The sequence below is a fragment of the Crinia signifera genome, chromosome 1 (genome assembly GCF_055691185.1).
Source record: "Crinia signifera chromosome 1, ASM5569118v1, whole genome shotgun sequence".
NCBI classification, from domain to species: domain Eukaryota; kingdom Metazoa; phylum Chordata; class Amphibia; order Anura; family Myobatrachidae; genus Crinia; species Crinia signifera.
Window position 1 is genome coordinate 351,224,506 of NC_139217.1, and position 27,654 is coordinate 351,252,159.

Consider the following 27,654-nt stretch of genomic DNA (forward strand, 5'->3'; position numbering starts at 1 on the left):
GGCTCTATTTCTGTTACCATTTGATCCTGCTCTTCAGTTCCAGCTATCCTGCTCCTGTAGTGCTGTGGTCTGCCTACTGCTAAATTCCAGCCGGAAGGTTCCTGTTTGGTCTACTGCCCTAGTCTCCCACATCTGCCATACCATCGCCAACCAGTGGCCCGTGATCAGTGGCCCTCTTCCTTCTGCATCCTTCCTGTGGCTTTATTCTTCAGTTCTTAATTTATTCCATTATTTTGCAGTCCCCTGCTAAAGACTTTCATAAGAAGTATTGTGATAGCCAAATTCCCGTACTGACTCTCAAAGACATTATTTGGGACAAGCTTATTCTCTTTGTAAATGCAGAGGTCTCTTATTAAACCCGCACGTTTTCAACCTGCCCCCTCTGGTTCAGCAGTTGTTCCTGATAGTCACACGAGTTCATCCGATCCTCAGACCGTGACACAAAGCTTAACCCCCACTAGTGCCTAAATCTACCCACCCACCCCCCGACCCTGGGTGATGCTAAAACATACGTTTTGGATGTTGGCATCCATTTAAAGTTAAAGCACCAGGGTTGTGACAGCAGTTGTGATGCCGGTCTCGGTATACTGAACGACAACATCCTGACAATATCCCATCTATCGATATATAGTTTTCTCATCGATATATAGTTTTCTCATTTCTCATGCGATAGCAGCAGTGGGCGGAGCAATCAGCGCTGCTCAGTGGCGTAACTATAAATGTTTCTCCCCCCCCCTGCCAAAAAGTTTGTGGTGCTCCTCCCCCAGGCTCCTCTCCAGCGTGTGATGACGTCACACGCATAACGGAGAAGCTGAAGCAGGAGAGAGGAAGAGAGACCAGCAACACTGCTGCTTTCCTTGGCTCCGACGCATCCCAGGCCAGCCTAGCACGCCCATCCTGTACACAGTAGCCAATAGCTGGCTCTTTGTACAGTCAATTGAATCAGTGGAGGGATTTGTCATCTCTGCCATGGCTGCACCCGCGCTGCGGCTGACTCGCCTCCAGTGCTCAGTCAATGGGCAGCAGCATGTCAGTGCGTCGAGCGGGTGCCGGAGCCCACACCGACCCCGCTGCTTGCTGCCCCAAGTGGCTGCTGGGGCTGCCTTACAGTAGTTACGCCACTGGCGCTGCTGACTGTTCATACATTTGCCCTGCATATCGGGGCAAATGTATATGGACAGGGGCGCCCCTGTCATTTACCGCACACCAGCTCATTCATACATGGGGGAGAAGTGGTATCAATGCACATCATGTGCGCTGATACCCCACTCCCCCATATAGACCTTTCATACATCAGCTCCAAAGAGAGTATGACATCTATAGTCCTGCTAGGAGGTGAGGAGTCACAGAAGTGATATTAATGGCTTTCAATTAACTGATTTAAACTTGCAGGGGTGGAGAGATGCCCCCCTTGGACCAGGAGCCTGGTGGCAGATCCCGCCAGAGTTACGCCTCCCAGAGTAACGCCTCTGTTTTTTAGCTATACACATCTGTTCACACAGCAAATACATTCATTCACAAGGTGAGATTTCACTCAAGTGTGTGTGTGTGGGGGGGGACATTCACAGCAATGCGATCAGGTCTGAATTACCCCCTAGCATTGATAAAATGGTCCACTGAAGTTTTTATTTAAATATGCCCTTAATGTGCATGCTCCATCACACTGGTTGGCCTAGATATAAAGGCAGGCAGATCTAATTCTTGGCTCAGTCGTCATTTTAGTTCTCTAAATTAATATGTTAATATGTATTTTTTTTTTACCATGTTTATGACCTTAGTGAGAAAATTCCTACATACCAGTTGCATTGAGTGCAAGCTAGTTCTGTTTTAATAAATCCTGAGTCTGTAGATTCTGTCCTTAGTTTTCTGACCCCACTGTGTCCTCTCATTACAGTTATATTAAACATTTATGAGTGAGATCACCTTGCAGAGCTATGTGGTTTTCCTGCCAGCTCTCTGCACCGCCCAAGATACGGTCCTCTATTTCCACTTCTATTTTTAATGAGAACAGAAGAAGCTTTCGCTGGCGTTAAAAGCAATAAACCAAGGTGCTGAGAAAGTTACCAATATAGTCAGTACTCGAGGAATCCTATTCCAGGGCATTCCTCATGTTACACCGGGACGTTTCCATATCTTACCGGTAGGCCATGCAGTCCAGTCCAGTGTAAATTGTATAACATCAAAAAGCACAAACTAAATAAAATACAGTCTCCAAAGCTGCAATTAAGGGATTTTGTATTTTGTATCAAATATACAAAATCTTGCTTATTAGCTTTCAGAGAATCCCAACATATTAATATACATTATTGTCTTTAAGCTTTAAGCATATAATTGTTTTCTTACTAGTGTTTTGTTCAGCCCAAGGTTACAAGCCCAAATTCACATGGACTTGCCAGGAAAGAGACCAGACCCCACCACCCCCTATGTCCTCTGTGGGGCTCATTAGCATATTCAATATAAAAATATATTTATTCACACAGGACCATTAACTAAACTACACCAATGTACATCTCACTTGTCTCAAAATATCTCCCGACCTCTTTGCTCTTCACAAGATCTTCGTCTTCATCATCTGCATTCTTTACTCACCTCGTGAACCCATTCTGTGAGATGTGCTCCCATGCACAATAAGACCGCAAATGCCGGGTAGCACACAGGATCAGGACATGGCATTTGCAGTCTGGAAGATCCCTCAGCGGCCTGACTTATTGCCGGGTCACTGACATCCCACGGGGTCGGGGAGGAGCGGCAGCGCGTCATCTGGGGGTGAGGGAGGAGGCAGCTGATGATGTCTTCAAGCACTGCTTCCTCCATAGTGTGAACAAGATTCAGGCAGCTCAACCGGGCTTACCCGTTCACACTGCACAGCAACCTGTGTCACAGTTCGTGATCACAACCCTGTTCGTGATCAGTGGTGTCGAGATGGTGGGGGTGGGTACTTTTTACCCGGATCTGGGTCTGCTGAATAGGCTCCTGTCTTGCTCCCCCATTGCAAGCATCCGGGGAGTGGGGAGAAAGATGACAGCCTGCGGCTGCTGCCCAGTGCCGTGTGATGAGCTGCGGAGAGAGACAGTTGTAGCGGCAGCCTATCCTCTTTCTCCCTCTAATTTATGTTCTTCACGGGGTGGGACCACGCCCCTCCATAATGCCACGCCCCCTCCTTTTTCCTGGGGCCCAGCCAACCTGTCAGCACCCTTGGTCGTGACCAGGGTTGAAATGCTGGGTTGCTCGGCCTGGCAAATGTGGCTGTGGCGCTTTCATACCGCAAATCAACCCAGGTTAACATGGCAATATCCAGGTTTGATTTGGCAGTCTGAAAGGGGTATAAGATTCTCTTTTAGTCTCCAAGCCTTTAAGAAAACTGAAAACTCACCTCTTCATCCATGCTTATCAACTACCCACATACCTTTCATGAACTGTCCTATACAATTACATCCCCACTGTACAGTCCAAATATATCCTCAATTATTTACATTGCTGTGAGACCATATCAAACAGCCCACAAAGAACCTTTATAATCTGGAGGACCATTATGTAATAGATAATACCTGTCATTGTGTATCAGTGCTTATTTCCTTTTAGATTGTAAGCTTATGAGCAGGGCCTTACTACCTCTATGACTAAAAATACTGTGCTGGGAGCCTTGATGTGAGCACTGCTGACTATTGACTTCTGTATGTCGAGCTTCTGTAGAAGCTAATGGAGCAGAGTACTCCTGATCTACCTTTGTTTTATAAAAAAAAAAATTGTTCTATATTCTTCTGCCTACTGATGTACATAACAATTAAGAACTCCTGATTCAGCTAGTTTGACCTATTCCACAGAGGAGATATTCCTCTGACTACCAATTGTTGTGTTTATCAATCGAATGGTCTGTATTATTACCCCTGATGTTTGACGAAACGCATTGGGTTCCACTAACTTTTTGATGTACATACGGCTGTCTAGTCATAAAAATTCTGACGGGCCATTGTCTACATGCAAGGACACTGAAGCTATTGAATTTTAACAATACTTTTTAATGATTGATATTAACATATTCATTTATGGATACTATTTGATTGTCAATTTGAATAAATTTGACATTAGCGCCCTCAGAGACTTGTTCTAATATCTATCTCTGAGTCCTGTCCTCCACTATGCTGCTAGTACTATTTGTTTAGCGCAGTTTGGGGTTTCTTCGCTATATATATATAGCTGTTGTGGCTGACCGGCACTCGTGATGCTGAGCAGGAAAAACTTGCCCGGTGCTCCCCGTAAATGTGCAGCCTGTTATGGCTGCGCTTGTATAATTGGATGGTGGCGGTGGCACTCTCGGACTTGGAACAAAAGACAACGGATGCCCCTTATGTTGTCTTTTGTTCCGAGTCCAAGTGTGCCACCGCCACCATCCAAATATATATATATATATATATATATATAAATAATTTAATTATATATACAGTATTATACATATATACATACATGTATTTACATAAGCTGAAAATGAGCTGGGAAATTCAGCTTGTCAGTATTGCAGCCACAGGAGGAGGGAAGGCGGAGAGCACTGATGTGCTGCTGCCCACCCGCAGGCAGCCCACCATTGGATGGAGGAGAGGGGCCAACAGCGTGTCCTCTAACCTCTGAGACTTCTGGAATGCAACCGCTCTACCTTCGGCGCTCCCTCCAGCTGCAAGCTCAGCTGCGGGGAGCTGCTCTACCTGTGATGAGCCACTCCCCGCAGTCTTCGCCTACGCTGGCTCTCCCAAGCTGCTGCACGGGTCTGCAAGCCCATTGTCACACCACTGGGTAGAATAACGCTGTCAATTGGATGCCAGGCTTAAGGTCCCCATACACTGGTGCGATTTGGCCTGCTTTCACTCGATTCCGAGGGATTGAGACGAAAAATTATGTAAAATTGGGACAAATCGCATGTGTTTGACATCCGAATCTACCTGATGCATGGTCCCGTGCGCATCGGGTCGGACGTACTGCACATACGAATACTCGTATGTGCAGCCACCTGGTGCACATCACAGTTGCTTTTTAGCTTTGTATTGCATCCCATTGCCCTTGAACTACCCCGGCAGCCTGCCGGGAGTCCTTTTACATGCGATAAATTGCATGCATTTTATCACATGTGAAAAATACATGTGACGGCAACTAGACAACTAACCAGATTTGCCTCCTAACTTCCAAACTGCTATTATGTTATTGCAATACATTTTTACAACATTTTGCATAATCAGATGGGTGTTCCGTGGTTAAATGTGAGCTGGGGTCATAAATGCACCTTCACTTGAACCCACATGCAATAATTAGATGATACAATATGCCTTCATTCTTGAGGCAGAGCATGTACAAGTAGGCAGGTATTGCACTAGGTCAGTGGTTCCCAACCCTGGTCCTCAACTACCCCCAACAGTGCACGTTTTCCAGGTCACCCGGCAGGTGCACTCATTATTCAGGCACATTTGAAAAGATCCACAGGTGGAGCTAATTATAGCACTTGTGATTCTGTGTGGAGACCTGCAAAACATGCACTGTTGGGGGTACTTGAGGACCATGGTTGGGAACCACTGCACTAGGACATGTGTACTACAGGCTGAGTAATAGTTGGGATCTTATCTAATATCTATGCTTTTTGTACTCTTGGAATAACATAGCTGAAAGAAAACCTTTTTTTCCAGCTAGGGTTCTTTATTTCTATGTTTTTTTTCAATTGCCGTATATGTATGTGTTGTTTCCCTATAGAGATCTAGCAGCACGATGCTTTTCACAAATATAAAGCTGCACTGTATGATTACCAATGTATCTGTCTTATTATATCTTCCGCATATTTGAGCTCATGCAGAAGATATGAAAGCCTAAAGACCTATTTGCTGCATTGTTGGCTGAAGAGCAATGACCTCATCCGCAAAGGGCAACAGTGGCCCGGGTTTGACACATTTGCTGTTGAATTTGAACAAATGCATGAAAGAGGTAAGCAATTCTGTATCAGATGACTGCCTAATTGTAGCCTTGGGGGCACACAGACATTCACATCCAAATAATCCTCAAGATCTATGTGGCAGACCTTCTATTTCTGCCGATTTTATACTCCTGACTAATTTGCATCTTTTAGTTTTTGATTTGTTCACCACCTCTATATTTTATAACTAGACTATTATGGAGCAGACGGACCACCTCTATTTTGACGTTTATGTATTAAATACAAAAATACCTTTCTTGTTTGTTATTATATTATGAATTCACAGAGATAACATTTGCCTGTTGCAATGTATTCTTCTATCCAATGTATATGTTGTTTTGACTTGTTATTATAGGTTTGTGACTATGGATGTTGGAGTGATGGCCCTTGGGAAGGCACCGATGCTGTCTGACGGCACATGCTGGAGGCTTGCAAAGTGGTGCCGGGAGTACCCTGCAGCCTGTAGTGAGACTAAAGAGCCACCTAGAGCGTTCAAAGGATGGACATTCTTAGGATGGAGGAAGGGCTTTACTTCCCAGAGTTGGTGGTCCTGACCCATAGGTATGGCATTATGACATCACAGGTTCAGAGGGTGGGCTGACACAAGGTGCAGACAGTGATGTATACTGTACATTTCAAGAATGCATGACTCTCAATTTCCGTGGGGCAGTGACATTTTTTTGGCAGCAGTGTCTCAGGTTGGAGGGGCAGTGGAGAGACCCTATGTCATTCACTGCCCTGAATAGACACTGTAAGCATGCTCACAGCAAATATTCACAGGAGACACAGGGATGCCAGCAGATCGCAGAGCTCTGGCCCTGCCCCCACAGTGACAACAAATGGGGGCATGACTCATAATTGCATCATTGCTACGAAGCCATGCCCCCCTTTACCAAGGCCATGACCTTTTCATTCTGATTTTCATAGTTGTAGAAGCAGTGGCGTAACTATAAATCTTGCTCCCCCCTGCAATGTACCTTCCAGATTTTTACCAGAAACCATTCAGCACTACTGGCAATGCCCCCTATGCTGCAAGTCTCTGGACCACAAGAACACTACTCAGTGGAGTAACTAGATACATGTGGGCCCCATAGCAAAAGTTTGTAAGGGCCCCTATTCATCACCTAATGCTGAAAAATGTATATAGCACATGATACTTTGACAGGCAAAGTGGGTCCCTCTCAACTCTGGGCCCCAGAGCAGCTGCACCCCCTGCACCTATGGTAGTTACGCCCTTGACACTGCTGAATTGGCTATGAGGGATCCACCTCTCCTGCGCTTCAATTTCAGGACTGCGATCAGGTAGTGCAATAGGCAACATTTTTTCTGTTACATATATCACACATGCAGAGAAATGGAAAGGTGGGACATTATGAGACCGACAAACATTATGTTTGCTATGAAATATGCCTGTTCTAGGACAGGAAATCTGAAAGTTTTTGAACCATTTGCTTACCCCTCACATTCACAACCTTGTACAGATATCATGAATGCACCATAGGCCTGATGCAGATTTGGAAATACATTTAGTGTTTATGTCTCCAAAAAAAAGCTGGTATGACCACTTCCACGCATACACAGAAGGAAAGGATCCGGGATGCACACAGCAGGTGTGATAAATTCACCAAGGAAGAGAAGCAGCTGTCCCATCCAAATTAACAGCCTTATGTGTCATTTAATTTATTTCGGCATTTTTAAATTAGCCCTAGGTTGAAAGTATTCACCTCTAAATTTACTCACCTCTACGTTTTCTGGTAGTCCTCATCATCAGTGCACCCTCTCTTACAACCAACTCTGCACAGCTCCAGCCTCCTATGTATTTGAACATGGGACTACATAAAAACCGGACCCAGACAAGATCCTGTAACACCGGACCAGACATCAAATTCTGCATTCCGGAGTTTGTAGTGTCTGGTCCAGGGGGTGTCCCGCTACCCCCCCCCCCCCCCCCCCGGTCATCCACGGAGCAGACACATATTGGATTCCCATAGTGTACACACCTTAAATGGGTGTTTATTCAGCTCTCCATTGGACCCTATGCACACAAGTTTAGTTATACAAAAAAATAGATAAAGTTCATTGTTAAATGTTATACATTTGCTAACATAATTTGTTGTAACAGATTTGCTCTCTTCCCAGTGCATCCTACTGGTTTCTGTGTCTCCTTACTAGTAACTCAACACAGAGTTCACTTAGCAGTCACACTGCATTTGATAGATACAAACACCAACACAACGGTCATTTTATATCCACTTGAGCATCTATATGGTGAGGTAGAAGGTAAAACAACATTCAAAAGTATTTAGTAACCTATTACTGGGCAAGATCAGTTTCCTATGACTGAAAACCAATCTATAGCAAAAATCTAAAGTACGGTGATGAGACTTCACTGACACCATTGTTTAGGACATATGACTCCCTGTATGCTCTGTGTCCCACCTGTCCACACCATTGTATTTGGATTTAAGTGTAACTATTAAGGAATAATGGAATTACACCCATACATTGCCTAATAGCGAGTGTGACATCCCAGAGATATCGTACATTGCAGATACAGTGTAACAATGTTGATCAGTTGAAGGAAGTTGTATTAAAGTTATTTTGTAGATTGTAACTGCAACCACTTAAAGATACAGTAGCATAGTTACTATCAGGGCTGCCGATAGAGGGGAGAGAGTGTACTAATTACCCGGGCCCGGGCTGCCTGGTGGGGGCCCTAGTCCGACCCCCCCCCTTCCCTCTCCGTCCCTCCCGGGCAGCACACACCTACAGCATGTGCTGTGCTGACAGCAGGCTCAGCATGAGCATCTCACTGACACGTGCTGTAGGTGTGTGCTGCTGCTGCCGAGGGGGGGCACAATAACACTCCCCCCTCAATTTTAAACGGGGTGGCCAAGCCTTCCGTGATTAGGCCACGCCCCCAAAATTTAATAGGAGCCCGGCATACCTCTCAGCTGCCCTTGTTGCTATCTTTCTCTTCATTCCAGAGACAGACCTAGGTTCCAGAGAATGCCCTAGTTCAGTGGTTACCAAACTTTCTTGAGTCATGGTGCCTTAGAGCAGGGGTCTTCAACCTTTACGACAGTGTGGGCCACATTAAAAAATTCAACGAAGCCCGAGGGCCACTAATCTCTACTGTGGTATTTAGCACAGCTCTTCCTAGACAGACATCACAGTCCCCATAAAGCACAGCCCTTTATAGATAGACAGCACAGCCCCCGCATACATAGTTGGCACATCTGCCCATACACATAAACCCCACCTCCAAAATATAGTCAGCACCAGGGCTATTTCTAGACAATTAGGGTCCCAGTGCGAACAGAAAAAAAATGCAGCTCCCCCATACATAATATATTGAAGAAATTGCGCGCCCCAAAAAGGTGTGTCCTAATTCTAAGGGACATTGTCTAATTATAAGCGTGTGAACTAGCAGGAAAACCATTACCTGACATCTCACTTTTGCAACCTGCATGACCAGACATTGGTTACAGCAGGAATGGTTGTTGTCTTTCCTCGCTTAAGTTGGATGGCTAAAGGCCGCACAGTGACATATAAACATGAAGGCCCACACAGTGACCTAGTACGCCTCACAAATCAAGCCCAAACAATGACAGGCTACTTAAATCAATATACACTGTATATCCGTAATGCCCATTACACATTATGCCACACACCATGATGCCCATTACACATTATGCCACACACCATGATTCACCTCTGGCGTGTCCCACGTGCAAAGGGGACTAGCGCGGAAGGGTTTTTTTTACATGGCAATGACAGGTGGCGGGCCACTCAAAACAACTCAGCGGGCCACTTGTGGCCCGCGGGCCATGGGTTGAAGACCCCTGCCTTAGAGTATCAGCATTTTTTTAAGGCACCCCAAGTCCAAAAGTTTCTTATTGATACATTTAAAAAATTGCAAAGTTAATATTTTATGATTGGCATCCAATAGCACTGGTTTTGCCTGTCATTTTGAACATAAATAATTTATTTTGAGTCTGGACCATCAACCCGAGGCACCTCAGCAAGTGTATTACGGCACACCAGGGTGCCACGGGCACACAGTTTGGGAACCACTGCCCTAGTTCAAGAATGATAAATTACCCAATATAATTTCAAACTTTATACACCCCAGATTTTAACTGTCTCACTCTTCACCCACCTAGATGTGGGTATATGCACAAGGGCTCTGTGGGGGTGATGGGGGGGGGGGGGGTTATATATTAACTGGGCCAGGTCTTTGTAAAGGCCCAGTAGTGCAAGGTAGACACAACTATGCCTCCTTTCCAACCCCACTCTGCTGTCCTGCTCTCTTGGCACCTGGGTCTGCCAAGTGTCTTGGCAGCCCTGCAGATAGGTGTAAAATAGTCACCATCCTTATGTCACCATATGCTAATAATTGATTTCAAATATAAATCAGGTTTGGGGGACAATATAAAGCAGATAAAAAGGGGGTAATCCTGTGTACTAGCAGTCAGTACCTTTAATGATGGTTTTACTGTTCTACCAGGTAAAATTCCAGCTGGACCTTTAATCGTGCAGAAGCTGGTATGAGCTGATAAAACAGTGTGCCAAAATCTGAGATGTGGATGTGCACCTAGGAAGGATAAGTTCATCTACAATGTTCATCTTTTGTAAATAAAAACTAGCATCATTAATGGGTTCCTATGCTAAGTGTACCAAATTTTTGGAGTGCTTACCCCGTACTTGTGCTATATTGGGTCTCCCCTCTGTGTTAACACCAGAGGATGGCAAGCCCCCATACAGGGGGGAGGCAATGTACTAAGCTTTAGAGAGATAAATAGTACTAGCCAATCAACTCTTGCAATGTTACCATTTTTTGAATAATGACAATAGCAGATTGGTTGGTAGATTATCTCTCTCCACTTGGTTATGCTCCTATGGAACAAGACTGCTTTTTATGATGTCAAGGCAGTGGCTCCGCTCAAGTGTCCCCTAGATTTTGGCAGACACTCACAGTCCTTCTATAGATTGTGCAATCCTTCGCATTTGAGCGGGAGCTGTAACCCCAAGACTGCCTTCAAATCTCCATGATTTTCCTGTACTCAGGTTTCCTTCAGCTCCCGTTTCTCTAAGCTTGTCTTTTGTCCTTACTCTTGACCTCAAAGTCATAGATTCAGTGTACAAGGGGGAAGCTACTTCTTCTAGAACTACGGAGAGAGGTGTGCACCATACACACTGCACCCATTACAGATATGCTACTGTATAGCTACCTAGGTGTTTCTAGCTAGAGTGATTATTCACTCATAGATATGGGAGCTATAGAGACATTTTAAAGATCTCAACACAATCACGTTATTAAGCAGTCAACATTAGATCCACAACCTTATGTTTGGTTATACACACAAATGACACACATACACACCCCCCCACACACACACACACACACACACATACACACACACACAAACACACATACACACACATATATATATATATGTATATATATATATATATATATATATATATATATATATAGTTATTTAAATACATATATTGCGACTGTCTTATAGTGCAGGCAATTATAATATAAACACTCTTACAATAATATAATGGGATATAGGACCTGATTCTGAGTGGCATGGAAATGCACCCGTCTGCATGTTTCTGGAAATGGCGCTACAAACTCCTTCCCCCATGCACAGCCGCTGCCTAATGTACAAGAACTGAGACTCACACTGTTGGCGTTCCTGCATGCTGTAATACCAATTGCTGCATCCTCATACGCCACCATCTTTTGCCATCTTTTGCCCCATGAAAACTTCCACTAGCCCTATGGCAGGTACATTTTCTATGTTGGACCATGGCCTCCTAATCATGTGGTTGTGAATGCAGACACTTGCATTGATATGTCAAACATCTTCGTCCACATACTCATCTCCATCATTGGCCTCAAGCCTCTCATAGTATGTTGATTTAGTCCCCACTACTCTATTTAAGCTGTAATGTGTATTGAACTGTGGCGCTTTTTATTTGTACTCTATTTTTGTTATTTATTCAATGTTATGACAAGTTTTGTCTCCCTGTTTTGTTCCTTTGTACGGCGCAGCGAAACTCTTGTGGCGCCTTATAAATAAAATTATTATAATAATAATATGTCTGCGACATGCCTACAATTTGTGTGCACTACTGGTTATTTCCCAGTCAACACCCAGGAATCCCCATCTTTTTCCCACCATATTTATGTTACCATGTGACCCAATCACAACAGAACCTTAGTGCTTCACTCTGTGTAATGTTCCACAATGTAACCCTACCTGCTCTAGCTAATTATTGTTTAACATCTCCCACGTTCTATACCATCCTCGCTGACTTTTGTCTTTCCCTCCCTCCCCCTTTTGTTTCTTAATTTTAGTATATTTCTTCTTTTTTCACTTCTGTCTCATTCTCCTCCACCTGTCTTTTATTCTTTACTCTGCTTTCTCCGCCACCTTGATACCCCAGTCATTTTCTATCCTCCTTTCTCTTTACATATCCTACTCTTCCTCCCTCTCTGGACTCATTGGAATTTCTCTAGCTAAAACCATCTGTGCTTCTCATCGGAGATTCTCTTTAGAATACTCTCTTTCTCTCACTCACCGCCCCAGCCTGCTCTATCTGAGAGTCTCTCCTGTTACCCCCCCCCCCCCCCTACAAAATATTAAATTTCACTTATACAAAGGGCAGAATGCTCTAACATGAAAATGCTGTAAAAACCCTGTTATCAGGGTTTTTAACCACAGTTTTCTATGTTATGCCCCTCTGTCGGGGCAGCGCTGTGGAGAGTATAATCAGCTTTTGCAGGTGATACCCTATAGAAGCCTATAGGCTTCTCTCCACAGGGCTGATTGATGGATTGTTTTATATTTCGCAAGTTTTAAACTAACTAATAAAGGTTATATTTTAATGTGAGAGATCCTTTAAGGCGCACCACACCAGTGACAACCCCTTTCTCCTTTTCCTCTTGGATTATTAGTCATATCTATTTTGTTGTCTAGTGGTAGCACACCTCCCCTATTTTTGAAATAAATAGATATCAAACTTGGTCACCTCTGGGAGGTCCGATCTGTCCCTCTTATGAGAGGAAAGTCCTGTACGAGTGACAAACACCCCTGTCTCTGATTGAGGGATCCATGAAGGATCCCTCCCAGCATGGTCCACTGCCGGGCCGTCACTCTGCGCATGCACAGAGGGACTCCTGGTTCTCAGACCTGGAAGCCCAGTGCCATTAGTGCATATGCAATTAGTGAGAATGCGGTACCTGGCAGAGGGGTGCGACGTAGGGCGGCGGATGTTAGAACATCCCACCCAAAACATGTAGCAACCAAATTATGTATTGAAAACTAAGTAAAACAAAGAAAAAAAGGAGAAAGAAAAAGAGATATAGAAACAAGAAGAACAAATAAAAAAACAGAACAGATCTAACATAGAGTTATCAGAGCAGTAGTCCAGAAAGATATCTTCCTAAAATGCATGATACCTGCTAATGCAAAGATTTGTAATACTCTGACTTCTTATAAACCAACCATGGGAAACTGTTGTGAGGTCTGGTATTTCCTTGAAATCTTTTTTATGTTCCCCTTTGTAACTATTATTTACAGTTCAATGAACCACGATTTAAATAAAATGTACTGAACTGTAGAAGCAGCCTTTTCATTGGTCAAAATTGTATTATCCTGAACTGTACGAGAAGATAAACACATGGACTTCCATTTTGGAAAATATTGAATAGCCAGCTGTGTAGCACAAAGGTGAGAATTGTGTTTTTTTGTTTTTTTTTTAGCTGCAACCAGAGGGATTAAGTGAAATCCCGCAGTTATTAAATGTATGAGAAATAGATGTCCGTTTCTCCGATTCCATAATGTGCCTGGAACCACAGTCCACTGATCAGAAGCAGCGTGGGCATCGATGATGGCTTGTTTGACAAGTAATCAGGGAAATTCTTCATGTTAAAAATCCCCAATTAACTGATCCTGGCAAATTTCGCGATTTCCCTTATGATGAATAGACTCGATTTCCTGACCTGGTATCAGAGAATCAGAAAACAGGAGCAAATATTATTCTTTGCAGATTCAGGACCTTGTGGGCTCCCTGCACCGTGAATAGATGTGGTGCACATATGTTCTGTGCCTATTCATTTACTGCTCGGCTATGCTGGGTAACTGAGCTTCAACGCCAACTTTCCCCCCATGCAGACACTGCGGCCCACAGGAGGAGGAACAGGACAGTCTTCATGATTGTTCCTGTGCCGTCTTTACTCTAATCCCTAGAAGTCCATATTTTCGGTTGTAACTGTATAGTACAATGCAACGTTTACCATGTTTTTCTTGTTATTTCTGTTTGTAGTATGCCATGACTTTTACTATGCCCTTCAATAAAAGGAAGTATTAAATTATAACGAACAACCAAAGATTTCCATGTTGTTTTTTTTTTGCATTTTGCTGTTTCCATTGGGCCTCTAATTAGCAAGTAGCAGCTAAAGCATATAAAGTCTTCTTTATATGATCTGATGTGAAGAGCAGTGTCTAATGCTGTAATATACCGAGGTATGTGCAATCGCTCAAGCTCCAGTAAAAGCTCACAGTTAATTCAATCTGATTCTTTATTTACAATCTTTATCATAAAATAGACTAAAGGGGCCTACACATGGGGAGATTTAATATGGACAGCAGATACTTTAGTATCTGGATAGGGTGCCTGTATAAAGCGGTTTTGCCAAGAAGCAGCAAAAGAAGGGGTGTCACGCCCTTATAAGTGAACAAACAAAAAAAAAATGGTAGTTGCACTATACAATAAATCAGGTGTGCAAACAAGGAAATTATGGAATGGCTGCAATGAGTGGTACGCATTTATACTGGGTTATTTCAGTCACCTCGTCTCCTTGTTTGTCCCTTCCTTTTTGGGCTCAAAAAGAGTGCAATTCGTCCTGTTTAGGCAAATATTGAATGGCATCGCTTCAAAGTACTTCCTCCAATCGGGGTGGGGGGTATAGCATCCCTCCACACAGATGGAATATCTGAAGTGTTCACACGGGCGCCTAAACTCTCCCGAGCCCCCTCAAGCCGTACTGACCATCCCCGAGCCTGCCGCCTAAGTCACTTATGCAAATGGATACGTACGATCGCCGGAGCGGAGGGAGTGAGTGTGTGGGTGGTAGGGGGTATAACAGGAGGGGGGACCCCCAAAGGTGGTGCACCAGTGGTGCTCCACTGGAGGCACCACTTGCGCACACCTAATGCAAAGTGGTATGCCCGGAAATTTTCCGTTGACAGCCTAAATTTCCAGCCATACCACCCAAGGGGTTAATTATCAGACATTTGTTATGGCTGTTACTGCTATTTGTCATAGTTGTGCCTATTTATTAAAAATCTAATGTAAGTTGAGGATTTCGTGTTAAGTATTGTATACTTGATTACATTTACAATACATATATAGAATAAATATGATTTTACAAATCATCATCCATTTAATGTTTACCTATTAGAAGCATATCATTGTTTTAAGTAGAAATCATGTGTTAAAATGATGTTACTTGTTTTGAAGGTCAGTGAAGCCTTTGTCAGTAACAGGCTGCAGGGTCGCTGAGCAGAAGCAGCAGGAAGCGCAGGATCAGCAACAGCAGCCAGACACTGAGGACACAGAACCTGTGAGTATGACGCCATTTGAGATGACGCGCTTACATCTGTTCTTGGGGTGGGTAGATAATAAAGTTCACAATGTACAAACGCTCATCTACACACCGAGGCCTACATTGCCGATACCCTGGAGGAGCATAATACTTGTACTCCTGCCAGTTCTTCCCACCTGAAAAATAAATGGCAGATTCGAGACTAAGCAGCCTGCAGTTAAGCAGACTCTATGTTTTTATCTAAGCTCCCTGAGGACACCGGTTTCTGTGCCAGAACTAAACCAGACAAGGGGGCAACGTAAGTCAATTCATCCCCTTGAGGCTTCTCCTCAGCAAACTAAGATATCCTGATGGATATCTGCCATCACCAGCCACACAGCTAGTTCTGCAAAGCAGAAGGGATTGCACCATCTAAGCAAGTAGCCAGGATAAATGTATATATAAAATGTATATATATTATAAATGTGTATGCATGTGTATGTATATTACAAAATGTTTATACGTGTATCTTATGCATATTGCACTTAACATTTATGTGCAATGTGCATGTCTGCGTGTGGATAGATAGATGTAATACAGTTGCATATGCCATTTATATCACAGAAAGTTAAATACAAAAAATTAGACTTCTATATGTAAAAAAAATGACACATTTGAGTATAATTAGAGCTAGTGCCCATTACCTAACTAAGCCAGATCTATTTTCTTTTTAAATATATTTATTGGGTTTTTTCAAGTATTACAAATGATGCATATAAAAAATTCAACTGGTGTAGATGGCAATGACAATGCTGGGTCGAACATTAGAGACAAATCTCTTATGAATGTCCAATAATCACGGAGATAAATGGTTAGTGTGACGTTGTCAAGAGAGAGTTTGTCCTGATCATAGTTCATGAATCTTAGTAAGAACTGTCAATGGGTGTTAACAAATTCAACCCTGCCATGCCTACGCACTACATACCGTATAAATCGACACTTGCATACTTATATAACATAGGAAGAAAGGTTGGGAGGGGGGGTCAAGGGGTAGAAGGAAAAGGGGGGGGGGGGTATTTGGTAATTGGTTTGCATCGGATATGGGTATGTAAAAGTGTGCAATAGACATATTAGATATGGTCACATTAGCAGTTTTTAAAAGTAATGCTGAAACCTGAATCTATAACCGACACAGAGGTGTACATCCAATCAAACAAATTCAGATGGCCACTTCAACTTTGTGGTATCAGCCCAATCGCAGTGGTCATTCCGTCTGTAGTGGTCCCCATCGCTCACCTATTGTGGACCTTAAAGTTGACTGTAATTGAACATCATACATTTGGTAGGTCATTGTGCGGGTCAGGAACTAAATAAGCGAGTCTAGAGAGGGAACCGATTTACTTAACCAGTTTTTCATTATGAGCTTTTTCGCCGCTGAAACTACCATCGTCAAGAAAGGAATATGCTTATCGTTTTGCTGTTGTAACTCCCACACATCAAAGTTGGCAAAAAGGATAGGAAAAGGGTGTATGAGTATTCTTGTACCTAGTATAGTGGAAACATAGTTAATCACTTTATGCCAGAACTTTTTTATTTTTCCACAGGACCAGACATTGTGGAAGAAGGTGGCCGGAGACAACCCACACTTCATACAAGACCCCGATTCTTCAGGAACAAAGTGTTTCCTTTGGGCAGGGGGTATATATGCTCTTTGTAGTATCTTTATATGTGTTTCCTGTAACAGGGAGGATTTTAGGATACGTAATGTGGAGTCATAATCTTTGAAAATTGTGTCGCATGAGATCAATAAAGTATATCTCCAAGCCATTGTTTCCTTGTCCGTTCTGTTATCTTAGGGGCAGACAGCGCTGCAAGTATGGCGGTACGGGGTGGTACGGCGTACCATTAAAAGAAATACTGCCGGTACCCCGTACCGCCATAACAAATCTGCCCCAAAGTGTGTAATGCGCATGCGCGCATATGTAAGTGGCGGGGGGCGTGGTTTTCGCCGCCCCGCCACAGCTGATCGGAGCGGAGGGGAGGGGAGCGCATTGCGCTTCTCTCCCTCCCCTCCCTGTGTCACTCAGACTAGGCTGTCAGGCGACAGCCAATCAGCGCTCGCGGGCTGGCAGCCAATCAGGAGCCAGCCCGCGAGATAGACAGAGCCAGGCAGAAGAAACGGGAGATGCGCTCCCTCCCCCTCCCCTCCCCAGGGAAGCAGAACAGCGGGGGACTATAGGGGGGAGAGGACCTGACTGCCCCGGACACAGCCAGCACTGGTGAGTTGTGCAGCTGTGGGGGCATTTATGTGTGGCACTGTGGGGGCATATTATATCTGGCACTGGGGGCATATCTGGCACTGGGGGCATATGTGTGGCACTGTGGGGGCATATATCTGGCACTGGGGGCATATGTGTGGCACTGTGGGGGCATATGTGTGGCACTGGAGGCATATGTGTGGCACTGTGGGGGCATATGTGGCACTGGGGGCATATGTGTGGCACTGTGGGGGCATATGTGGCACTGGAGGCATATGTGTGGCACAGTGGGGGCATATGTGGCACTGGGGGCATATGTGTGGCACTTTGGGGGCATATGTGGCACTGGGGGCATATGTGTGGCACTGGGGGCATATGTGTGGCACTGTGGGGGCATATCTGGCACTGGAGGCATATGGGTGGCACTGTGGGGGAATATCTGGCACTGGGGGCATATGTGTAGCACTGTGGGGGCATATCTGGCACTGGGGGCATATGTGTGGCATTGTGGGGGCATATATCTGGCACTGGGGCACTGTGGGGGCATATCTGGCACTGTGTGGGCCTATTAGTAATGGGCATCAGTTGTGCGGTGTAATGAGCATTATGGTGTGGGGAATAATGTGTAACGGGCATTATGGTATGGGCCATATGTATTGGGTGTGTGACGCGTAACAGGCATTACTGTGTAAACTTTGGCCGTGTGCCTTTGGCGTGCAATATTCCAGCCACTCCCCCTAGTGTCATATGACCACGCCCCTGGTCACACCCCCTGACCACGCCCATTTTTCGCGGCACAGTACCACTAAGACCTTTTTCCTACTTGCACCACTGGGGGCAGATAAAGCAATGAGTTCATTATACAGGGTTTTGATTTTATATCCTGGTTTTTCAAATCTAACTACAGGCTTATGTAAGGTGTTTGTTTGCGAGGTTTTTAGAGATCTATCTGGGAGAGACGTTGCATAGTGCGATAGTTGGATAAGGGGGAATGTACTTAGTGTATTAGTGCACTACCTTTGGGGGTCCCCCCTCCTGTTACACCCCCTACCACCCATGTAAGTAAGTTGCTCTCCTCCAGGGTCAAACACCTGAGACACCAATTTCAGGTCTTTGTTAAAGATGTGTCTAAAAACCGGGTTATCCATTTCTGGGGTAAACATGGGGTTTCCCCAAATAGGTAACCATTTGGATGTGTGTGAGGGTGTTCTTAGAGATTTACAAATAGCGTTCCATGCCGTGAAGGTATCCTTAAAGAGGAGATGCTGGGCAATATGTTTCGGGACATTGGATGGTGGGGTATGGAGAAGAGCCCCTGGGGAGAAAGGGTGAAATAGTGCGCATTCTAATTTGTATAAAATAAATCTAGTGGATTCTAGAAGCCAGTCCATAGCATATCTGGAGTGTAATGCCCTAGAGTATTGTGGTAGTTTGGGGAGACCCAATCCTCCCATTGGCTTAGGCAATTGTAGTTTTGACATAGATATTCTTGGCTTTCCAGATTTCCAAATAAACTTAGTGCATGACTGCATGAATTGTTGGGTATCTTGGGTAGTAAGTTTAGGGGTAATAGTTGTAACATGTAGTGTAGCCTTGGTAGGATAATAGTTTTAACAACCTCTATTCTGCCTAGTAGGGACAAAGGTAGATCATGCCACACTTCCACAGATTGTTTTGCTTTTAAAATGTTTGGGGTGATGTTGAGTTTGTTCAGTGCGTTTGGTGTATGGGGAATTTGAATGCCCAGATATTTGATATGTGACTGTTAAAATGTGATGGTGTTTAAGTCTGGGTCTGAGGCAAAGGTGGGTTTTTGTCCCTTGAGTAATAGTAGCTTAGATTTTGTTACATTAATCTTGTACCCCGAAAAGCAACCAACCTGTTTTATAATTTTCATGGCTGTCGGCAAGGAATGTTCTGGGTGCAATAGAAAGAGCAAGCCAGATCTATTTATTTGAGGTGTTTATGGGCATATTTTTAAATACAAATTTAGTAAATCATAATAAATTGTAATTTATTTGGGTACTTATGTATTATCTGGGCTCCCGTTTTTCTTATGAGACCGCGTCCGCTCGCCACACTATATAAAATCAACTCCATGCGTAGTTGGATAGTAGGGGTATGAAAAAATGGGGTGCATTTAACATGGGAGCCCAGATAATACATAAGTACCTTTATTTGTGTTGAGCATTAAATGCAGCAGTTCTGTATACCTGGTATAACGAAATACATAAAAGTAGAACAAGCTTATACAATGCTAAAGAATTTGCGGAGTGTAGAAAGTTTACACTCTAGAGCAGGGGTGTCCAAACTTTTTGCAAAGAGGGACGATTTGGTGAGGTGAAGATGTGTGGGGGCCGACCATGAATCACATCCCTCACTCTGCCCCCATACAATCTATTTCAGCCTGCCCCCCTTCAGTGTATTTCCCCCAGCCTGACCCTCCTTGACTGTGTGTCCCCCACTCTGCCCCCATTCACTGTATGTCCCCCACTTTGCCCACATTCAATCTATTTCCCCCAGCCTGCATGCCCTCCACTCTGCCCCCATTCAATCTATTTCCCCCAACCTGCTCCCCATTCCCTGCATGTCCCCCACTCTGCCCCCATTCAGTGTATTTCCCCCAGCCTGACCCTTCTTCTTTGAAGAAAAAGCGCCATCTAGGTAATGGTTCCAGAGAGGGTGGGGGAGCTTCTGAGTGTACCTCCACTATATGTCTTCTCTGATGGGCTCATTCTCATTCTTAGTTACAGAGCTGATCCAAGCAATGGCCAATGGTAAATAAGCAAATGCTTAGGCATATAGGGAAAAGCCTAAGGACAGTGGCTTGATTGATTAATTGCTCATCCAGGCGGACTTCTCGGACAACTCACGCTGATTGGCACACAGAAGCTCAGAAATAGCTCACGTGTTGTGTGTGTGACTGTGGTATCTGGGGTAAGAGTCTTTTGTTGTAGTCGCATCTGCCGCAGCTAGTATTAGCATTTCCGTTAAAAAAGTGTGTGCAAGGACTGAGATGCTTAGAATAACGTTTGGTGCTTCTTTGGATGCTCAGTGGAAAGTCCATGTACATTCAGCCACACAATACACTAGGGAAAGACTTTGTAGCAGCATCAGCATAAAAAAGCAACTGTGGCAGACAAGAGTATGGGTAAAACCAGAACCGGACAGGACCTCGGAATCTCTGGACTGGCTCCATTCATCGATTTCTGTCATTCCGGAGCTTGTAGTGTCCGGTCCAGGGGGTGCCTGTCCGGGGCAGGCTACCAGTGACATCTGTCACCGGGATGAGGAGTAGGGATAGAATAAAGCCTCCCTGTATGGTCTGGGCATGTAGCAAAAACTGGAACAGTCCGGACCACACGGGGAGGCTGTAATCTTCCCATGTCCCGGGTAAAAGCTATCACAGAGTTTGATGTCCAGTTCGGCATTCCGGGGTCTTTTACTTAGTCCTGGCAGACAATGCAGCCACATCTGATTCAGAAATATTTTCTGTGTCCAAAATTAAACTGTAACCCTCAACAGGGACCACAGATAGATCGCTGCTGATAATTTGAGGTCCCAGTGATATTTTATTACCTTTCGGACATTTTTGAAGATGTGTGGCTACATATAGTGCTGGTGAAGAATATCAACCCCCTCCTATACTTTCACTGCAATGGGAAGAATAAGAAAAGACCTAAAAAGCTAAATGTGTCAGCATAATGAGACGTGTTGTCTTCTGCATTCTTCTCTTAATATACATTTTCTTACAGATCTGTGACTATCTTTTTTCTATCTCTTCTCTTGTCTACCTCTTCTCTTTCTCTACAGGTCTGAATATGTTAAACTCACTTCATTCCCCAAGGCCCTACAGTGACAATTCCTGAGCTTTCGTTAGGGGGTGGAGAATCTGCAGGCTGCTATTTATAGATAGCTGAGCACAGGTTGGAGACACCAGTGTTCGTGTGCTCATTTACTGTCTACACAGTAGGCACATACTTCCACACACCTGAATTCATGTTCACATGTGCTTGATTGATGACACGCATGCACTTGTTCCCACTGATGCACCCTGGTCTTTTTCTCTGGCAAATGGAACTGGCGGGTTGCCAGGCTGTCTGTGCCTTTATACAGATAATAACACACTAAGGAAGCAGTGATTACACTCACACAAATCACATAACTATACCCTATGCTTGTGTCTTCTCTCTCATCTAGGGCTTCCTAACCTTTTGCAGCCTGGGACATGTATTAAGTCTGGGAGTCAGCCTATGCAACTATGATTCAACCTGGAATAGTAATGAAATACATCATCTTGATACATCTGGTCCTTTGTGCCCTAATTACAATCCAACTTTTCAGCAATATGAATATTAAAAAATATAAATGACATAATTTGGTCTAATCCAGTGGTGGCTCCAGAGGTGGGGCTGCAGAACAGTCCAAAATTCAAATAGGGGAGCCACAGCAACTGACAGTGAGTCAAATTGGAACGGCAGTTGGTGGCAGTTACTGTGCCTCTCCTTTTTGAATCTTGAACTGTGCTACAGTCCCATCTCTGGAGCCTCATCTAGTATTGTTAAAGTATACAGTGCGGTCTTGTACACTCGTTTTTATAGGTTACTACCAACAAGTTGGGCATCACGGATGGTGTAATGGTTAGCATTACTGCCTCACAGCGTTGAGGTCATGGGTTCAATACCCACCATGGCCCTAACTGTGCAGAGTTTGTATATTCTCCCCGTGTTTGAGTGGGTTTACTCCAGGTACTACGGTTTCCTCCCACAATCCAAAAATATACTGGTAGGTCAATTGGCTTCCAACAAAATTAACCCTAGAATGTCTGTGTGCGCATGTACATGTGGTAGGGAATATAGATTGTAAGCTCCACTGGGGCAGAGACAGATGTGAGTGTTCAACTATACTCTGTGAAGCGCTGCATAATGTATGCGCTATATAAGAGACTGTTAATAAATAAATAATAAATAAATAAAATAAGTTAGCTTGTGGCCAACTGTACTCAGATACCACATAGTTATCAGTCCTTATATGTATTGCATACGTACAGACTTTCTGGCTCCCCCATGTGGGAGGTGAAACAGGAGGCATGGCTTACAACAGGTCTGCCATGTGGATGGTGGAAGTGTGAATGTGGTATCATAGTCCTGCACCCTGGTATTCAATGCCAAATTATTGGCATTGTAAAACAGGGATGATGATGTAAACCGCTTCATCGACCTCCCTCTACCATTCAGTTTTATGGGCGGCTGCAAGGCAGGTGCACGGGGCTGTAGCCAGCTCTGGGAGACTTGAAAGATACAAAGTTCCCCTAGGGGTTTTCAGATGTTGGAATGGGTCTACGTTCCAAGCTGCTGTGATATTGTGGGGGAGTCAGTCCCACAGACAAGATACAAAAAAGAAGACAAAGGATCAAGAGAAGGAATTAAATACATACCATGGGATAGTTAAAATAAACCAATTTATTAAAAACATTGTAAATAGAAATAAATAGTTAAAAATAGTAAATAAAACCAAGTAACAATGGCAATTTGCAGTCTCTCACAATAATGATCATGCAACAATAAGTCCTGTTTCTATGGTTGACCTCTAATGATCAAAGACCTCCAGATATACGTCTCAACACTCTCTAGAAATAGGTTCTCACTTGTGTGAGGGCTCACTTTGGAGCAATGGGAGTCATTGGAGTGGAGACAGTGGTCACCTGGTAAATAGCAAAGGCAAAAGGTCCAGAAGAAATTGGGTTGCAAAGTTCTTGTTGGGGGTCCAGTTGGATATATTGAAATTAAAATTCAAGGGAGAGACTGCTGGTGAAGCACACCTTTCCTATAGTTTCAGGGGGCCCTGGGAGCTGCACATGATTTCCGGGAGCCTACCAACAGATCCAGGAGAGTAAGCATGTTGTATTTGAATCGCCTTTCACAGGCTTTTCTGCCTGAAGTGACGTGCACAGTGGTCATTGGTTGAGGAAGAGTACATCAATTGCCAGCTGCATTATTAAATGAAAAATCCCTGAAATCATTAGGGAAGTCCTTTAGTCATGTTTTGACTACTTTTGAAAAAGCATTTCAGGGAGCTTGTGAAAGCAATACCTATGAGCATGTCAGTAAAGTCGACGTGTACTGCTCTACCTGAAATCGACGTGTACTGCTCTACCTGAAATCGACGTGTACTGTTCTACTTGAAAGATGTGTCCTTAATGTGACCCACACCCAAACATACACAAGTCCCAAAGCATTTATACATTACAGTATTTTGCATTTACTGCAGTTTTTCTCAGTAAGATCTAGTTGACTTTCATATGGACAATATGGAAGGTGTAATGCAGCGGCGTAACTATAGCACTGCAGCCCCCGCCACCGCGGGGGGCGCTGTGCATGTTGGGGCGCCGGGGGCTGTGGTGCTATAGTTAAACCCCCCCAATCCCCCGCAGACTTACCTATCTCGCTGGTCCCGGCGGCTCCGTTCTTCTGATGAGGACCACCACAAAATAGCCACCCCCATATAGCACACAGTTCTCTGAAACTGTCTGCTGTATGTGGGTGGCCATTTTGTGGGGTGGTCCTCAGCAGAAGAACGGAGCCGCCGGGACCAGCGCTATAGGTAAGGCTGTGGGGGATTGGGGAGGGGGGGGGGGTTTGCATGGGCGGCAGGGCAGGGGGGTAGGGGTGCTTGGCGGGGCGGCAGCGGGGGGAGGGGGCGCCCCCCCCCTAACGGCGGGGGGGGTGCCCAAAACGTAGCTACGCCACTGGTGTAATGGTTAGCATGACTGTCTCACAGTCCTTAGGTCATGGGTCTGGTTCAATTCCCATCATGGCCCTAACTGTGTGCAGTGTGCCTATTCTCCATGTGCTTGCATGGATTTTCTCTGTGTACTCCGGAGAATGTGTGCATACATGTGATTAGGGCAGACTAGATAGCCAACTTCTACGTTTCTATAAGCGTCCACAAGAAACCTTGGTACTTGTGTATTAGCAGGGCACCCACTAAGCAAATAGCTTAGTGCCCTATTCTGTGTAGTGAAATCACATCGCATGCAATATTGGTACTAGTTAATTTTCACTGCAACCCTGGCCGCGGATCGCATCGCACACAAATCGCATGCGATGTGATTCACCACACCCCCACTATCCACGTCGATGTGATGCAATGTGATTTAGCACATCCCCACTATCCATGTCACCCCGAAGTATGCCGAGGAGACCCGGAACCCGTCCTCCCGACCTTTTCATATCCCCACTATCCACGTCGGTGTGGAGTTCATTTTATAAAGTGGCGAAGTATGGCGAGTGCAGTGAGCCCCGCGAGGGTACGCGGATTACTTTACATGTACTCTGCGTACCCTCGCGGAGCTCGCCACACTTCGGGCTCTTTAAAAAGAGATAAATTCAAGGTTTATCTGTCTTTATCACCCTATTGGGCCCTACACACATAGCGATGTGTGTAGGGCGACCTAGCTATGCTAGGTCGGGCTGTGCTGCGCCGCTATCGCATAGCACACAGAGCTGACAGCCCACACACAGAGCGAGTTGTCAGCTCTGTGTGCTAAGCGAGCAGACAGCGCCAGTGTTCTCCGGTGGGAGAACCCTGCCGATGCCGAGATTGATGGGCACTGTCCATCAATCTCGGCCAGCGATAAAGACGTGCGGGGACGCGCACTGCTGCCGATATAGCCCCCACACATACACCGAGGGCATTTGCTAAGCGACTTTGCCAAACTAAGCAAAATCGCTTAGAAAATGCCTTAATATCGGCATGTGTGTAGGCCGTATATCATTCATCTCTTGTTAAGGCTTAATACATCTGCCTCACTGTGCCTTAAAACAAAAACAAGGAAATTGCACTGCTGATCCTAAAGGTGCCCACACACTGTGCGATGTGCTCTGTGCGTTTGGAACTAGATCACATAGCATCTAGTTCAAAATACATGCAAAATGCTACAACAGCGTGCATTTTGAACTAGATGCGAATGCGATGCAATCTAGTTCACAAGTAGGAGCTGCACACTTTTTTGCGATGTGATGTGCACAGGAGCGGGCATCACTTCGCAAGGCCAAAACGCACCGTGTGTGTGCACCTTAAGTAAATGTGTATATCTCTGGTTTCTTTTTTTTTTTATTCAAGTATATAACAGCTACATAATGGAAGTAAGGTGTAATTGGGTGATTGCTAGACTCTTTGGGGATCTCCCTGATGTTCAGAGAGAATTGGCAAGTATGCCTTTTGTTATGGGATACAAATGTTCTAGTTATACGTGTGACTTTAACAGAATTCTATAGAGGTCAAATGATGATTGCATAGGAATAATTGAGATGGACATAACAATTGTGCTGTAACCATGATAACAGATCTGTTCAGGTAACACTTTGACAAGAATAATGATCATTCATGTAATATGAGGGCTTAGCTCTTATTTATAGATATAGTTGCGTGTGACGCTTCTCTCCTTATTGATAGCGTTGTCTCCATCTAGTTCTCTCCACTGTGCTAGCGTGCTTCCCACCACCACCTTTCCCCCTCCTCCGGCCCGCCCCTCCCTCCTCAGTACAGCCACCGCCTCCTCCCATTCACGCTGTGTGCTGGAGCTGTCCCCGGCACTGTGGTGCTGAGCAGCCGGGCTCGGTGTAACATCAGCAGCTCCCTCCGTGCCCACTGCAGTCTATGGCAGGACGCGAGCTCGGTGCACAGACATGAGCGAGCCCAGCAGCTCCCTGCTCAGTGCGGGGGAGACCCGGAGACCTCACCATAGATACCAGCTGCCCCATGAGGCTGATCCAAGCTTCAGGAGGCCTCTTTGTCACCCCCGGGATAGTGGACTGGCTCTGGCCGGGGGAAGGAGACGCCAGTCCCCAAAGGCCACCGAGAGCCCCCCAATAATGAGAAGACTCCCAGAGCAGGAGGGAGGCAGGAGAACCAGGCACCCCAGTAACCTACATTATCACCAGTACTCCGATAGTCACCACCGGCACCCTTCCATTTACTCCCAGTATCCTTCCAGCAACTACCAGTCCAGCAGCCCCCCTTTGGATCACCACAGTCGCATTCAGCATCACCCCAATCACCAAAGTCACCACCAGCAGCAGCAGCATCACACCCCCAATCACCACCCTCACCATGGCCATTCTCAAAACACCCATACCCACGGGCACGTGGTGCTACCCAGCCACAGGCAGTCTCCCAGCCCTAAGCAGCAATCCCCGAGCCCGAGACACCACGCTCACAGCCCCAGGCAACAGCAGCCCAATCACAGGGACTACCCAGCTAGCCCCAGGGAGCACACACCCAGCCCCAAACAGGTGCCCTCTCCCAGTCACAGGCAGCAGCCAGAGAGCAGCCACGAGCAGAGGGCGAGGAGGAAGGAGCATGGGAAGAGTCCAGAAGCTGCCTCCACCCAGCAGCCTGCAGCCAAAGACCTTCCCCCGACCAAAAGCAGCGACAGTGACCCTGAGCCGGACTCTGAGCCCCTGTTTGTGGAGCTGCACCCCATCCTCAGCTCTGTGTTTGGGCAGGTGAGTGTCTTCCATCCACTCGTTAATTGTTCATCTCGCCTCAACATGACCCAATTGTAATGTCTGTCTCCTGTGCTATCTCCTCTGCTGTGTGACATCCTTGCTGTGGCATACCTTAGACCTCTGTAACGTTTTCATCCACTCTTCCTGGCATGTTCCCTGTCTCATAGTCCCTAACCTGCCTCAGAATAATCTGGTTTCCCATCATGACAGGGCTGTGATTATTGAATAGACAGCCAATAGGTTGGCTCCAAAAGGTTGACATGTTCAAAAAAGTCAACAAGGTCAACATACGGTTTTCCTATTTTTGTGACAATGTCGACATCTGTC

At 45.2% G+C, this 27,654-nt stretch overlaps 1 protein-coding gene and 1 long non-coding RNA gene across 2 annotated transcripts in view; both read left to right on the top strand.

Moving 5' to 3' along the window:
• The first annotated feature begins 1,034 nt into the window (after positions 1-1,034).
• LOC146008297 (uncharacterized) lies at positions 1,035-22,235 on the top strand. The gene is made up of 4 exons (XR_014444493.1): positions 1,035-5,961; positions 6,306-6,511; positions 15,494-15,596; positions 21,629-22,235. It is a non-coding gene; the product is annotated as an uncharacterized LOC146008297 (long non-coding RNA).
• A 4,123-nt stretch (positions 22,236-26,358) lies between these two features.
• The window catches only part of CABP1 (calcium binding protein 1), a 28,611-nt gene continuing 27,315 nt past the window's right edge, over positions 26,359-27,654 (top strand). The window contains exon 1 of the mRNA XM_083147468.1: positions 26,359-27,324. Within this exon, the coding sequence (XP_083003594.1) occupies positions 26,506-27,324 (819 nt within the window). The 5' untranslated portion in view covers positions 26,359-26,505. The remainder of the gene's footprint in view (positions 27,325-27,654) is intronic.